General features: G+C 37.2%; 1 protein-coding gene across 2 annotated transcripts; it reads left to right on the top strand.

The window, feature by feature from the left end:
• Window positions 1-15,608, top strand: LOC108770694 (uncharacterized). 2 transcript variants are annotated; one of them, XM_018522377.1, is made up of 4 exons: window positions 1-351; window positions 10,392-13,318; window positions 13,412-13,697; window positions 13,925-15,608. In XM_018522377.1, exons 2-4 carry the CDS (start codon window positions 10,919-10,921, stop codon window positions 14,101-14,103), a joined length of 2,865 nt encoding a protein of 954 aa, XP_018377879.1. In that variant the 5' UTR covers window positions 1-351; window positions 10,392-10,918; the 3' UTR covers window positions 14,104-15,608. The 2 variants fall into 2 exon arrangements, with proteins under 2 accessions (XP_018377879.1, XP_018377880.1); XM_018522378.1 differs by lacking the exon at window positions 1-351 and adding an exon at window positions 5,986-6,278.
• The last annotated feature ends 1,976 nt before the right edge of the window (window positions 15,609-17,584 follow it).

Below are 17,584 nucleotides of genomic sequence, written 5' to 3'. Positions count from 1 at the left end.
AAAAGCCAACAAAAGCGATACCGCGACCCGCGACGCAAGTCAAGAGGGGCAGAGGTATTAGTTTCTCTAGTGCGTGCCGTCCGTGCTCTCTCGGCTTTAATCGACTCGAATCGAAAGATCGCGCGCCGAATTCGTCGCGATCGCTTTTGTACCATCTCGGGCGGGTTAATTATCTCGAGCACTCTCCTTCGGATCGGATTAATCTCTCGCACACGACCCGAGCAACTTCCTCGGCGCGACAGTGTCGACTGGCACACAACAGCAGCGAATTATTTTTCTCGCGCGTATATCATGCAGCTCACCCCGGTTTTTTAGCATCGGTTCCAAGAAGCAGAGAGAACTCGAGCATCGGTGAGTGGCGACGCTTTATTACCAATCGTAGCGTTGAGGTAGAGAAAATATATGTATGTGCACCAATGTGCCCATGCCGTGCGTACGGAACACCTTCCTCTGCGCTCGGCGCGCTGCGGCTGCGGCTGCGGATCAATAACAGCCGTTGCGGTTATGGTAACGCGACCAGCTGATCCACGATATTAAATGTTATTTACCTCTCTCTTCTCTCTCTCTCTCTCTCTCTCTCTCTCTCTCTCTCTCTCTCTCTCTCTCGGTACACGCACGCTAGAATCAATTGTCAAGCGTATCAATTGTTTTCCGTGTGTGTGTGGGGGTGTATACTGAAGACTATAGTCTATCTACATTCTAATAGTTGTGCGCTAGTGTTACGCGAGCAAACGCGATGGCAGTCGTTTGTTTTCGCTCGAAAATTCGAAGGTATATCTAATTTTTGTTATAATTTGTATAATATACAAAATAACCTGTATGCGTGTATAATATGCTTGGCTATTAGTTTTAAAGGTATATAGCAAACGTATATTTCGTTCATTGACAAATCCTAATGTTTAACATTTCGCTCTCACGACACGTTAATAAGGATGAGGCGATCAACTACACATCTAAACTATATACAAATTTTATTATGGGAAAGTTTTTATCGTTTACGTTTAGTATTAACACAAAAAAACAGTATTAGGAGTTACTTACGAAAGTTGCAAAGAAAATAAAATCAAAGACGCTCAGAATTGCATAAAATTTAAAATGTAAGTTTACTTACAAATACTATTAACGTGTATTTCTTATGTTTGACAGTTGAAATGGTCTATTTAATGATGACTCCTATTATAGTCCCGTGCAATTTGCATTCCGATGCTTTACCCAGGCATACGCGTACGCACGTACGAGGATACATTATATTTATATGTATGTATGTATGTATGTACATGTATTCGATATTAAAAGGCATTTGATTGTATATATTATTGTCAAATACAAGTGAGCGTAGAATTTGCGTATATGTATGTACAGATTCTACTGGTGCAATATCTCATCCTCGCGCGTTCCGTATACTTATATATACGAGATTATATCGTAAGCGTAAATAACTGTATGTATCCGTTTCAATTTAATGATTCTCCTACTTATAGACTTGAAGATTAAATAAATTCCAACGTTCGTATCGCAACTTTTAATAAATTATTAGCGTATTTATTCTTGGGTAAAATCATTAGGGGGAAGACGCCACACTTAAGCCTTTATTCTTGAATAACTCCTTAATGTTATTGAATTAATGAACGAAAAAAATATTATTTATATTCTAGCACCTTTCTTTATTCATACAAATGAATGAGTTAAACTTTTGATGTTCCATATTATATTAGAAAAAATTAATATGTCATATACCCTGCAAATGTGACATCTTCCCGGATAAGATGTCTCACCTCCTATGGGAAAAAATGTCACAAACAATTAAATAATGTAATGCTATATAAACTTGCATATTTTACTTATTATTTATAGTCTATAATCAAGAGTTTAAGCTACAAAAACACATAAAGGGGTATGATCAAATATAAATTAACAAAATATGAAAGAGAACAAATTAGGAAGTAAGTTGGATATACTTTCATTCGTTTAAACAGCATTTCATTAACTTAAAATATTTCGAATTATATAAAGCATCTAAAATTGTAATTCATAACAATTGTGTTTGTATTTACTGTCATCTTATCCCGAAGCGTAAGAGGAATATTCAATTGCAATTTTTACGCATATAACAATATTGCAAATTATAATCTATAACATCCATATGACCTCTAGGGAACACTGATTGAAACCGTAAGCATCGAAATACAGATCTTAGCTAATAGCGTACCAAATATTACAAAGAGCATGTTTCACGACCTACCTTTTTGTATTTTGTATCTTTACCAATCTTTACCAATCGACTTTGGCATGAACATGTTTATCTCTGCCGATAACTGCGCAATTGTTTACCACACACTTTTGCACAGTTAGTACGGCCAACGCATGTTCTATAAAAAAAATTATAATCAAAGTAGCGTCTTCGTCCTTGTGGCATCTTCCCTCGAATTACCTTTTATATATATATATATATATATATATATACATATTGATCTTTATTTTATGCGACAGACTTGCATTAAAGATTAAATGTGCACTCGCCGTTTTCGGAAAAAACTATTTTCCTAAAAAATGTACTATTTTGAATTTAAACAGCGTAATACATTTTTAATAGATTGTTTATTTTCAGCCAGGTGAATCTAAATGGCGGAAAAATGCGTGGATACTGCATTTGACAAGTAGCAATTATATATCTATAAAATAATATGTACCTAGATATGTATAATAAAGCAAAGCACACGTGCATGCGCGTCGAGTGATCCTGATGTGTGTAGCGTTATTGTAACGCGCGCGTATACATTATTCCTTCCCATTGAATCTGGATATTGCAGCGTTTAACGTGCATGTTAATTAAAAAAATAATCTAAATAATAATAAAACTGAAAGACTGCTGAAAAGAATGCATGTCATTTTACATGGAAATTTACTGGAAATTGTAAATTTCCAATTATATTTAGGTAATTTTCCGGTCATAAACATGTAGTTTCCATGTAAAATTACATGCATTTTTTTCAGTGTACGTCAATTTATTGGAAAATTACGAGATTCGATGAATAAATTTGATCTTGCGTTGAATAGAATTTAGTTAAATGACTTGGCTGGTAATTCATTTGAGGGAAGTTACGCTCGTCTTATACATATGTGTGTGTGTGTGTGTGTGTGTGTGTGTATATATATATATATATATACATACATATCATATATATGCCGGTCCCGTGATAATTATTCTGTTTGTTTCTTTTGCCTCGCCAAATGTTTTACCTAGAAATCCATGTCCTTTGGAAATTTCCCAGGTTTGTGCGGTCTTAAAGAATTTTACGATAATGCGATTTAAATGAGCGGAATACCAATATCGCAGTATTTATAATTTACTTTTCAATTACACGGGATTTTCCCGATACGTGATGTCGTTATTTTTCGTCTTTCGACGAATTATGACGAGCATATATTGTATATCGATGCATGTTATTCTGTTTATGTATGTACATACATACTTAGCTTTTTTACACACACACACACACACACACACACACATGTATGTATATGCATATATATATGTATCATGAAAAAAATATATATTATATATAAAATGAACAAGAAACAATTGATTCTCACGGAGCAATCACTGTATCATCATTTTCTGATGAAAAGCAGGTACAAAGATAAGATATATTCAATGCTATTACGCTTATCTTTGACTAGTTCCAAGTCTGAATCTACTTTTATTATCTTCTCCGTATCGAGAATGCAATTTTGTCGTGAGAAGGTCTTTTACGATATGACTTTGATATCGTATAAGAAAATAATGTCTATCAATATCTATATAAGAATATGGCAGAGAAAATAATAAAGATAACTTGCTTCATATGTACTTAGAAAATAATCCATTGTTATATAATGCGACGATTATATAATTTTACAATCGCTCGATTATAAGTTTGAACGAAAAGGAAAAGGAATTTCAGCTCGACGTGCTAAATAATAATAACAAATGCTTAATTGAGTAGGGTGTACGTATTATTGTAATTTAAAACATAGAGTGAGATGTTAGGTATATAAGTGAGAGAAGAAAATTGTTTCTTATCTGTACAACTGTACAATTCGTGTGATAAGCTTTATACAGGATGTCCCGAAATTTGCCAATCAAACGAAAACCTGATGAAAATAAAAATCGGAGCGTAAATCGGATGTAATGGGAGAGTAACAGAAGCGTAAACGAATGCGTTTACGCTTCTTTTACATTTTGATGTTTCAATTTTCGCCTTCTAAAAGTTAATTTCATCAATTTTCACCTACTAGAAGTTAATTTACGCTTCTGTTACTCTCCCATTACATTCGACTTATGCCCTGATTTTTATTTTCATCAGGGAAATATTAGAGCAAGAAAGTGGTCGAAAAAAAAAAATTTTTTTAAGTATTTGCTGTTTTAGTATTCCGAGCAATAGTTTTTGAGTTAGTTATAAAGGTTTAAAATTAGCCAATTATAGATTACAATTGAATGGTACGTTGCCTGTCCCTGAATCGCGCATCGATATAGTGTTGATGGAGGCGTATGACGACTCCCCATATGGGATTTTACAATTAGCCCAGCGCTGGTAGATAGTACTGGCCCAGTCATATTAGCCAGTCGTTTGCCAATAGTCATGGCCCAATACTGGCTGATCGAACCTTGGCCGTCGTCAGTTGACAGTCGTAGCGTTGACTAACAATAAGTGTTGGTTTCGTTGTAACTATACTGACGATTCTATATGGGTCACGAACAAACAGCCATTTAACCGTAATCTGTAATTGATCAATTTTAAAACTTTACGTCTTAAAAACTACTGCTTGAAATGAAAAACGGTATATTCCAAGCAGTAATTTTTGAGACATAAATTAAGATTTAAAATTGATTAATTACAGTTAAGAGCTAAACGGCTGCCTGCATATCCATGAGGCATCGATACCCTTAATTGTAATATATTTAATTAGTCAATTTTTAACCTTAATACTTAAAAAACTGTAACTGCTTGGGAAAAAACTTTCTCTCTCGAGACACCTTGTATACATGGAAATTATTTGCCACGTTGTTAGTCCGGAAACCTAACCGTTTTAAAGATGGTGCATCTTGCGTGCTCGTTTTCATTCGTTATGTGAATTATCGTTAGATTTGTAAGAAACGAATGCAAATAACAAACACATCGGTAGTCAACCTGTACATTGTTGTAAGAGAAGACTGCGGGGTATCCTCTTTGTGCGATAACTATTATAGACCCTTGCAGCCTTCTATTCAATTGTCGGCTTTGTTCGGCTTTCTCAATTAGCGTCGTCTTATGCGATTCGTAATTATCTCGATGCAAAATTATATTAGTCGATAAAGAGACAAAACTTTAAATCTTTGTAGATAGTGCGTGATCGAAAGATATTGAATTAATCATCAACCGACGAAACGTATTTTTGTTTCTTTTTTCGGTAATTATCGTGTAAAATAGCATATCGTGCGGAGTAAACCCTCATCACTGCGTCGCGGTGCGTGGAAGATCGGCACATATCATGACGTCACGACGAAACGCGTTCGAAGCCAATGGTCATATCATATGTATCAGCGAGAACGGGTACCAGCTATCAGTATTAGCCCGGTCATCTTTCTGTGCGCGACGCGCGCAATGCTGATCGTGTGCGGCAAGGGCGATCTTTTCGCAGCCGAGAGAGCACTTTCATATCTGTGCGTGGAAAACTTTGTTTCGAGATGAAAGACATTGTTTCGCGGACGCGATGACGGATCGTTGATTCACATTCGCATCGTCAACGATCGTTTTTCTCGAACGTATCGCTAATCGCGTCGGCCAAGAACAGATGCGCGCTTAATCGCGCTTAATCGTGCTTAATCGCGCATTCGTTCGCGTTTGTCAACGTATAATTCGCTCGTGCGTATGGATGATTGGCTTCGTCGCCATCGACGATCGTGACAACGCGTACATTCTTTCTCTCTCTCTCTCTCTCTCTCTCTCTCTCTCTCTCTCTCTCTCTCTCCCCCCCTCCCTTTCTTTCCTCCTCCCCTTCTCTCATTCTTCAGCAATGAGATTTCGCGGGACCTGGAGATTTTGCCGTCTCGTGAACGCGGGTGTTCGACCTCGTGCAAAGGCCAAGCGGTAGCGCGCGAGCGATCCGCGCCACTTCCAATATTATAGTTCGATATTAGAGTGCACAAACGTTTCTTACGCTTTTGGACTCATCTCAACGTACTGTCATTTCGCAATACAAGAATTGACCAACTTGGATAACGCAATGAGTGTACAGCGATCGTACCATCTATCATGGTTCGTCAATTCTTTACCTATAGAGTTTACTTTATATTTCATTTTATATACTTTTCTCATCGGATGTCATAGTATCAAAATGCTACATGCACATGTGTATGATATATATATATATATATAACAGTCGTGTATTTAAGACCACTCTCTTAGCACTCTTACGTACATTAAAACCGATCTTAATTTCGAATCGAAATTACGAGCAAGAAATAAATAGAAACATCGGTAATGTCAAAGGTTATCGTAAATAATTAACGTGAATAATTTAATTCGTCGACGGTTGTTGAAGCTTCTAAAGTATTTCGCGCGTTATAATAACTTTTCAAGCCCCTGTTGATTGGCTATAGGATATAGAGAGATCCGAGGACCCGTCCTGTTCTGGACACATTTGTTGTATAACAAAAACGCCGTATTGTACAAATAGCGGCCTTACACATAGAGAATACGACTTTAAAGCCTCTCAACTCATAAGCTGAGAAATCGTTTTTATCGTGGTTAACACTACCATCGCACGCGATCGAATATTTACTTTACGTTATTCATTTCACTATATAAAGACAGATTGTGTATAAGAATGCGATATAACATTTAAAAAGTGTGTATGGCGTTGAAGCGAAACGTGAAATTAATATGTATAATACATATGCGAGATACGTTGTCTTCAACGAATACGATAAACGGTAACAATGTCCGAGATAATGGAAAGCACGAAGATACGATAGTATTTATAAGCCGCGCGTCAATTTTTCAGTATTCGCTGAAAAACATATTATATTATAAACGTGCAAAAAACACATGCCAATTTGAAACAATTTATTAACCGTCACGTGTATTACAAATTGTTTGATCAATTTACAAATTTTTTTATTTGATATTTATCTGCTGCAAGCAACATGCTATACATTTCTTTCTACGAATGCATATATTTATTTCGTTGCGTTACACTACACTCTTCCGAATTTAATATCTTGTCAAACAGGTTTCATTAGGGTTGTTTTTTGTCGCTGCACTGGATCGCACTAAAACTTTCTATCTCGCTTTCGTAAAATTTTATGTGTGTGTGTGTACACACACACACACACACACACACACACAAGATATGTTTCATTTTAAGTACAAGTGCAGTATACTAGCGGTTTAACTACAAAGAATATAAACCTGTTGTACTGTACGTGGCAAAAATTGGAGTACTTTTTGGATATCTGTAAAATGAGATGAGTTATGTGTATGACATATAAAATAATCTCGGGCACGTTATAGCAGTTTCCTAAAAGATGCTGTAGAAGCGCACGCGGGAGAAGTGCGCTACTGCCGCTTACTGATGCTTAACACGATGCTGCGCGTGAATGAGTTCACGCACGTTATCACGACACACATGATTCCAAGTTCGTTCATGATTCGTTCTCCTTCAGTGCTGATAACGAACACTGCAGTCACTTTCTCATTTAGCGAGCATTATTTCGTTAACATTGATCGATAAATCTCACAGTGCGCACGCCAAAAGGCGTTAAATGCCTTTTTTTTAATGCCATTCCTCTTTCTGCTACTATTTAACTACACGTGCTTCAACGACAAATCATTACGAATCGTTGATTAATCGATTTCTTATAATCGAGTCTTTATAATCACGTTTGCGAGGTATATGATATACATTCTCAGCCTCACGTACTTACACTGAATTCGATAACTCTTAAAATTATTTGCGATTTACGAGCGTATACGTCGTGTTGCGCCACTTTGCGATTAAATTATAGTAATATTAAAACTATGACAAACAATTTGCAGTAAATTAAATGCGCGTATAACTATATACGTAAGTGCAAATATCGCGGATCGCATACTACGATGGAATCAATGACAACGCCCTACCATTAATGCGTAAACGATACAAACGCTGTGGCGTTGAATTTAGACCGTGAACGTACCCTGATTTACTCGTCAATGGGCTCGAAGCCAAAATTGCGCAAAATTTTCTCGGCCAAAGGCGCCTATTTCTCCGTCCCTACGTATGATCGAACGATAGAAACGACGGAACAAATAGACGAGTTTCAAATTCTCTCTCTCTCTCTCTCTCTCTGAGAGTTTTACAATTTTTAAAAGAAATAATCTAATAGTAAGCGGTCTAATTATCGTCAAAGTAAGATATTTATGTCGCCAGTCCGTTCGATAAGTCGTATCGCGTGATTGTAGTATAACACGAAATTGGACACCAATTTTATCAAATTTCTTTTAACCCGACGCCAAAACAGCTGCCTTGCTTTCTAAATGATCATCTTACGTTTTATTTTCATTAGCGTTTTACACATTCTTTTACAATTTGTAATATTTTTCAATCTATAGGTATATAGTCTATCTCTCAAACCCTAATTTATTTTGACAAGTTATTTCTCTATACATGTAGATTAATTTTCAGTAAAATTACAATTGTATGTTTTTTCTTTATACTTGATGATATGCCATATTATCGGAATGTATCGTGTCTCTTACATCTGTATATATCTCAAAATGTAGTTTACCTTTTGGCACTTTTGCTCACTTTTCGCGCGTAAATTTCTACCTTGAGTACATTTCGGCTATTTATGCGCCGCGCCGTGCGCAGCATTCGCGTTCGCGTGTTAAGGTTTCACGCAAAAAGTTAAATGGTCGTCTTCCTCTGATTGTGAGTTAAGTAACTTGACAAGATGTAGGTCAACGTTAAATCTACAATTACTTTTGACAAACGCAGAAAGAACAAGTTATAACATATTTAACTGGTATTTTAATTTAATTTAATTGGTCAGTAATATGAAAGTTTATCGAAGGGCGTTAACATCATGAAGACATTTAATAAAATATATTGTCTAATTGACTGCATTATTTTGTAAGTAAACTTAATTTTGAAACTCAAGTTTCTTGACTAAAATAATATGCAATTTCGTAATAAAATGGAGTATTCGATCATGATGGTCTTATATTACAATATATATAATCTTTAGATTTTCATAATTTTCTAATGAAAAATTCTATAAATTTAAATAATAAAGGAATGATTGTATAAATGGAGTTTAAATTAAATACTACCGAAATGTGTAGTATTAAGATTTCTCTACAGTTCACTAAAAAAGAAAGAAAGAAAAAGTTTAATTGGCAATATTGAGAAATATGATGTATCTAGATACCTATAATAAATTGAAAAACCACTAAAGAGTTGGACATTTTCGGACATTTTTCATGCATCCAAAGATGAAACCTTTTTCAAGTATTGCGGCGCAGCACAGCGACAAGCCATGTGTACGTCGCGTCGTGTCTCGTTACATCAGGTCGACACTGACCCTTTAATACTTACGCACGCACTTGAAATTTTTGCTTAGGTATACTAAGAATGAGTCGAACTTTGAAAACAAATTCTAATTGGCATGAAGAAGCCTAGGTAGAAGGTATAAAAGAAGAAGGAAAAGAGATCGTATGATACACGCGTGATCATCGTGGACACCGTTAAATCCTTAAATTGATAGCAACTCATACACAATGAGCTTCATTTATAATCGCTGACTCTAACTCGAGCTACTTCGGCCGGTTACGAAATGCCGCAGAAGCGAGTCACACTGTCGAGTGTCTTTGCCAAACATCGAACTTGGAACGTCTAATAATGCTCGAGAATGTTGCTTTAGCGAGTAAATATAACCGAGCTGTTTATCATTATACTATATATCGTTTGATTCGATTATCATTCGGTAGATTGAACGAAAAAACTATAGATAGTAGGTATCTTGGCGATAGTTGCGTTTTCAGGAAAAAAAAGCGTACTCTGACAAATATCATAGAAACGTGGCTATTACAATTGGTATATAAGCGCGTTATACTGCTTCCGTTATCCCTTTTAGTTTAATCGTGATTCATTGATGAAAATTTACTCGCACATTTCTGTACTCCCTTCTCATCCTTTCGTATATCCATCCTCTTTATCTACTTGTATCTATCTACTCATCTATATTTTAACTATCAATTAGAGAATTTAAGTGCGACGTTTTTAACTATCAATTAGAGAATTTAAGTGCGACGTGTATATATATATATATATATATATATGCATATATATCGCTGACAAGGAGATGACTGGCTTTTCTTGTTGTGTAGAATACAACACTAGAACCGAAGCAGTACGTTTCGCCGCATGGGTGCCTGGGTTGACGAACGTTTCGCGGAGGAGGAGGTGGTCCCAAGTAATCAAAGTGCTACCTGGACTTGGAGAATCCGGAGTCGCAATTGCAATGGTGGTGGACCATTGCATGGTCGACCGGGTGCCGACTATCAATCGCCAGATAACCTTACATCGACCTGGTCATCAGCATCCCTATTACCGTTGCGTCGTCAGTTTACCAGGCAGCTCTACGAGTGGCCTTGTTTACCGTTGTTTAAGTCAAGGACGAAATTAGATTTTTATTAAATCGATCGTTTCGATTTGAGGAGAAGGGGCCGCCCAAATTTCCTTGCGAAAATACAATTGCTCGAGTTTTTGTTACCGCGTGTGATTGCTTGTATGTGTCTATATATATGTGCGTATCGTATACGGTATCAGTTTCACGGAGAGGAAAATTGGATCGCAAGTATTTTGATATCTTGAAAGAAAAGTGAATATCTCTCACATTCTTTGTTTCTTCAATATGGCCGAGTGGACCAAGTTTAATGATGGAGACAACCAGATTCGACTCGACGAACGAAGGACGAATGATACGACCGTGAGGCAATCGTATTCCGAAACGAGCGATGATGAAATTATCAATAGAGGTTTATGTATGTCGAACCATCAAAACAATTGTAATTGTGATCACAATCACGAGGGGACGATTATGGATTCGAGCTCGGTTCGGGGATTAGAATACGTCAATGACTTTCAAAACAACTCGGAGTCATTGGAAAATGCACAAAAGAAAGAAGAAGAGGAAGAAGAGGAGGAGGAGGAGGAGGCGGAGGAGGAGGAGGAAGAAGAAGTAAGATTCGTGGAGAACGACCTGAAACGAATGGAGCAATCGGGCTCAAGGATACGTCGGGAAGTTCGTCAAGAGCTAAAAGATGATTCGCAAAATATGCAAAGTTCACCAAAGAGACCCAACAGCCTTTACAGAGAGGATGCATCTAGTCCGCAGAAACTGAAGAGCGTTTTCAATGAAAGGGGTACAATTTTCGGGTCCCCTACCAGAATTGGACTGTCGTCCAAGAGCCATTCGTTGACCGAAAAGAGCACTGAGAAACTCGTGAACGGCAAGTCTCCAAAGGAAGACAAGCAGCAGCATCACGTGCAATTCAACAAAGAGTCTCAAAAGCAACAGCTACGCCACTCACCTGAAGAAAGACCGCATCCAAGTCCGTCAATCTCCACGTCTACCACAAGCAGTTCCGAGGACAATTCCAGTTTGGGACAGTTTTGCGAAGCTAGGCCTCCCGACGGAGGTTGGGGCTGGGTCGTCGTAGCGGCCTCCTTTATGGTAAACTTGATCGCGGATGGCATTACCTTCTCCTTTGGCGTAATATATGTCGAATTCCTTAATTATTTCGGCGAGGGCAAGTCCAAGACAGCGTGGATAGGTAGTCTCTTTATGGCGATGCCATTGTTGTCGGGGCCGGTGGCAAGTTTCTTAACCGATCGATATGGATGTAGAAAAGTATCTGTAGCCGGTAGCATCTTGGCAACTGCCGGTTTCGTTGTAAGTTCCTATGCGAACTCTATGGAAGTACTCATCTTCACATTTGGCATTGTAGCAGGTTTTGGCTTGTCCTTGTGCTTCGTCGCAGCGGTGGTAATCGTGGCGTACTACTTTGACAAAAAGAGATCTTTTGCTACCGGTTTATCGGTATGCGGTAGCGGAATCGGGACTTTTATCTTTGCGCCTGTTACACAAAATCTTTTAGCGGAGTACGGCTGGAGAGGAACCACGTTGATTCTGGCAGGATTGTTTTCGAATCTCGCTGTGTGTGGATGTCTAATGCGGGACCTCGAATGGACTACCACTAGAGCAAAAGCGAAAACTCAAGAGAGGAGAAAGAATCGAGAAAAGAAGAGATCTAAAATACAGAGTTCCAGCGCAGATTCCTTTTCCGCTACCAGCTCCGCAAACACGACCACGCAAACACCTCACGGTGATTCTAAAAGAGGTTTTGCATCAGCCAACGCGATGATTATTGAGAATCTTCGGCCGCAGGATGTATGCGACGAGGAGAGTGGTGAGAAGTTATTTTCTAGCTTAGTGAATTTACCTACTTTCGTCAAGAATGGAGAAAAAGTACCTCTGGAAGTGCTAGAGCTGCTCAGTACGAATAAGACTGAGACCGTTTACAACGTGCTCCTGCAAAACTATCCAAGTCTTTTGATATCGTCGAGGAGTTTTAGCGATTCTGGGACGCTGCATGATCAACTGAGTAGCCCTTCAGCTCGATTTATAACTACACCTAGTCCATTAACTGAAGGCAAGGACAAGGGCCATAACTTGCGCGGCGAGCAGCATCAGCAGCAGCATCAGCATCAGCATCAGCATCAGCATCAGCATCAGCATCAGCATCATCATCATCATCATCATCATCATCATCATCAATCGGTAGAACCGGCATATTTATGGTGGCTGAAGAAAATCAATTCCGACACTCCGTTAAGGCGATCTAGCACGTTGGAACAACCGAGGAGGCTGCCCACTGCCTATTTAAAGGATATCAGAATGCATAGGCACAGCCTGACTTACAGAGGTGCTATGCTCAACATCAATCGATATCGTTTGCGAGCTTCAAGCTGCCCGGATATCTACAGAAATTCAATGACTACGATCGCCAAGACGAAGCTCGTTTGGTACGCTGGACTCTGGGAATTTTGGGACTTGATCGTCGACATGCTAGACTTTTCGTACTTTGCCGATCCGAGGTTTCTACTGTTCGCCGTCAGCAACTTTCTCTTGCACACGTGGTACGATGTGCCTTATGTCTACCTAACGGACAATGCGATCGAAGTTGGATTTAGCGAGACGGATGCGTCTATTCTGATCTCGGTGATTGGAATCGCTAATATGGGCGGCGAGGTAAGCAGCGGTGGAAATGTTTAGCTAAATAAATGGCATTTCGGTTTGGTAGTTTTTTAAGTTAGTGTTAAAACTGAACACCTTTTTTTACAGATTCTTCTGGGTTGGGCTGGTGATAGGGCGTGGGTAAATGCATCTATCGTGTATGCAGTGTGCATGGCGCTCTGCGGTACCGTTACCGCTCTGATACCAATAGTTGTCAACGACTATTACACTTTATGTGCAATCTCTGGTGCCTTTGGATTGTTCATCGCAGCAAATTACAGTCTTACCAGCATCATCCTTGTTGAGCTGATCACCTTGGACAGATTCACCAACGCTTATGGTCTTCTGTTACTCGTTCAAGGAATTGCCAATCTCATGGGCCCTCCGCTAGCTGGTAAAATTTCTTACGTGACAATGGCCCGAAACTGTATCGTCATCACGGATTAACGTAAAATATAGTTACAAGCATTGCAATAACAGAAAATTGAATTGATCAATATTAACTGGACGTAATATATTCTGACAGAATATTGGCAAATTTTCTCTCGCACACTTTTTCTGGACACTAAACTGCACGCTGAGCGAATAAGGAATTCTTAAAATAAAGTATTTCTTTTTCAGGGTGGCTGTACGATATCACAGGCACGTACGATCTGTCCTTCTACTTGGCGGGATTGTTTATTGCGCTAAGCGGAGCATTGTTATTAGTGATGCCTTTAATCAGTTTGTATCGAAAGTGTCGAAACGAATCTAGAGAGGTAACTACCGATAAGGATTTCAATGCGATAAACAGTGTGTAAATATGCCGGTATTTATTGAAGGAACTAGAAGGAAGGAGCTATGGAGAGACAAATAATGATTGTCGCGATCAGTTGTTGTCGATCGCAATTGGAATCACGTGTTAACAAGGAATATGAAAGGAATTGCAATACAGATTGCGAAAATTGTCACGGGCACCCCTTAATTTCGTTATAGTGTTATTTCACGATATGCTATACACGAGTTGCTAGAGCCGGCTGTGGTGTATTACATAATTAATTATAATTATAATTAAACCTATAATTTATCGAAACACCCTACGGGTTTCTATCGACTTTTCGCAACAACTAATGTGAGCAACTCGAGGAATGTTATATAAAAGAAAAAAAATGATAAAAAGTCGCATTGGTGGAGTGACTCCTATTTTGCATGGTTATCAGTTAGGCCATTTCTAATATCTTAGACATTAGCGCAAAGAAAATTATTTCGGGGTATATATACAGATGTAGCTTTTTTTTTTTTAATACTTTCAATAGCGTAGAGCGATATAGTAATACCTATTCTATGTACAAATTAGAAACATGCCGCTTGCAATAATATAAAGTCAAGGTAGAGAGAGCTTGCGAACAGCTCGAGTTGCGAGCTACGCGTTGCCGTCGATGATTGCATGTATCTTGTTCGAACGGATATACACATATGTATATTTTTTGCACGGCAACTATTAATTGTAAATATAATTTCGAATCTCTCAGGATATTGATCAGGCAATCGTTGCATATATATAGCGGTTCGAAATCGGCACATGTCGTGTCTTGATTTGTGTGTGTACAGAAAAAACGTATGAGCTCTATGCATGTTTGTAGTCACTATTTCTTCGCCGAGCAAATTGTATTCTCAAGTTAGACTGTACTGTACAGTTGACAATTGACAAGTTATCCCCTCTGAATAACGCGAGAAATCTATTGTAAATTAATCATCGCGCCACATACCCCAAACTTTTATAATTGTTTCGTGTGTCCTTCGCGTACGAGTTTCGCGAGTCACTCTCGTGCGTTTCAATTATATTATTGTATAATATTCAGTTTAAAATTTAAATTAATTTTAATTGAATTTCATTTCGTGTTTGCGTTTTGTTTAATCATATTTTTCAATTTGCTAAAAATGTCATCGGCGGTGAGATTATTAATGTAACAAGTTTCCCTTAGCAGCTAACGCAAAAAATTAAAATTGGAATAAATTGCAGGGCAAGTTCTTTTTTCTCGTGTAGAGGACGAGATGCGCGTATTTCGTACGGATAAAACACTATAAAATAGATACATGTATATAGCTTTTCTGTGATCATAAACTTGCCTCCTTATCAATTTTATGAGCTACAAATAGACTACTACCTCCGTTACTACAGCATACACGTACGAGTATGTATGTACATATACATACATTGCATGCGGATATGTGCGTTCACATTCATTTTCGTAATTATATTAAGTGTAATCTTTGCTTGTACTAATCTCACATAGTTGATTGGCTGATTCTATCCTTTTGTTCTTTTTTAGAAGAAAAAATACGTTAGTAGCACAACGTCATCATTATTAGCCGTGTTCCGATATGCATTGTCAATACTGAAAATTTATACTTGACGTTATACGTTACGTAGATTTTCAGTACTGGCAGTGCGTATATCGGAACACGGCTATTGTAGCGATTTACAATCGTATACATACATATACATTATACAATAACGAATGAAAAGTAACGGTATTTAGTAAAAGTGTGAACACGATGAAATATTGGCAATCAAAAGTCCTATTCTTCTTCCTGAAGACTTTTGAATAGAATGTACATTACTTAGCAAAATGACCATTTTGCTACATCCATTGCGATGGATAGCAATGCCATACGAGGTAAAGGTTCTTTAAAACTAGTCAAAAATCGTCGTACGATATTTTAGGTATTATATCGATTCCACGGAAAAATTTTATATTCCAGAAATATCTCTTATAGTCGTAGGAATACGTACACGTATATATACATATGTATATATACATACATAACATTACGAGGCCTTTATACGGAGAAAGAAAATACGAAAGATATTTACGGCTTTCACAGAATTAAGCATTAGATCGTTAGGTAGCAACGACTGCGTAACGAGTTTTGAATATTCTCTGTTGGAGTGCCGAATTGACACTCAAGATCAAGTATAATTTGATATTCGAAAGTATAATCGTAAACCGATCAGAAGTTTGAATTCATAAGTTTGACTAAACATAATACGCGTATTATATTTCCGATTAGATATACGAATCGATCGGTGTCATGCGTAATCATGTCCGGTGCCAAGTCCAAATTAGGTATATGAGAGAGTGCAATAATTTATTTCATATACGTTCACGCATTAATGTCGGGAGTACGTACGCAGCCTTGTATGGCACCTACGAAATGAGTATAAAATATTTTAATATAAAAAGAAAAATTGTGTATTTCATATATTTACGATATATCGAGTTGCCGGCTTTACGAGAGTCTGACGACTTTCAACGGCATAGTATTAAGCGATAGTTATTAAGACGAGGAACGAAACGCAAATAATCTATGAAAAAGGATAAATGAGGACTTTTATTAGAATATTCCTTCCAATGAAACAAAGCGTATTTACAAAAATATATATAGAAAAGAAAAAGCATACACGTAACATGCCATGGGCGTTTCAAGTGATAATGATAATCAGCATTTCGCTTAATTATGTATGTCAAATCGTATAGAATTTCGGCCTTCTATTAAAAAATCTTGAAAATTTTACCAATCTTCAACTACATTTCTAACGATTCTGATCGTTTCAACATCGATCAAGCGCGTCTCTATAATATGCGATATCTTTTATATATATATATATTTATATATATATATACATTTACGTGATTCGACATACTTATTGGTGCAAAATATTACTGAGTTGAACGTTCTTGTTGAAATATTAAAGGGATTAATCTATGATTAGTCTTATATTGTATATGTAAATTCTTTACCAATACCAATTCCTACCGAGAACGGAATGCGATTTAGTTTCGTACAGATATTGAAAAATATTCGAAAATGATTTGAATAAATATATCGCAATAGTTTTACAATTCTACATTCACTTACACTTAATTTCGTAACAGCAAATTCCATATTTGTCATACAAATCGTCGCAGATTTCATCCTTTTTTGTTTTCTCGGTATATATATATATATATATATATATGTTTAAAATAAGAATAGCTGAACGGAAAACTTATATAGCATTCTAATTTAGGAAATTTGACTTTTTTGGCTTTTTTATTAGTCTTTATTTTTCGATTGACATCACGATAATGAATTGATCATTGTATATTAAAATATTCGTTAGACACACGGAACCATACAGACGTATATGAAATTGTCTCTGTTACAAATGTTCGAGATATGCGTCATTATTTTATTGATAAAAATTATCACACAGTGATATCAGAATTCCAAAAAATTTCGTAACATGTTGAGTGT

Source organism: Trachymyrmex cornetzi, unplaced genomic scaffold (assembly GCF_001594075.2).
Source record: "Trachymyrmex cornetzi isolate Tcor2-1 unplaced genomic scaffold, Tcor1.1 scaffold1307, whole genome shotgun sequence".
NCBI lineage: Eukaryota > Metazoa > Arthropoda > Insecta > Hymenoptera > Formicidae > Trachymyrmex > Trachymyrmex cornetzi.
This window is presented reverse-complemented; position numbering and strand designations above follow the sequence as displayed.

What these genes read in the sequence shown, in the direction of transcription:
- LOC108770694 (XM_018522377.1), top strand. Translation starts at nt 10,919, where the DNA reads ATGGCCGAGTGGACCAAGTTTAATGATGGAGACAACCAGATTCGACTC. An exon ending in TCGCTAATATGGGCGGCGAG is followed by an intron (nt 13,319 to 13,411) that starts GTAAGCAGCGGT and finishes CTTTTTTTACAG; the next exon opens with ATTCTTCTGGGTTGGGCTGG. An exon ending in CATGGGCCCTCCGCTAGCTG is followed by an intron (nt 13,698 to 13,924) that starts GTAAAATTTCTT and finishes TTTCTTTTTCAG; the next exon opens with GGTGGCTGTACGATATCACA.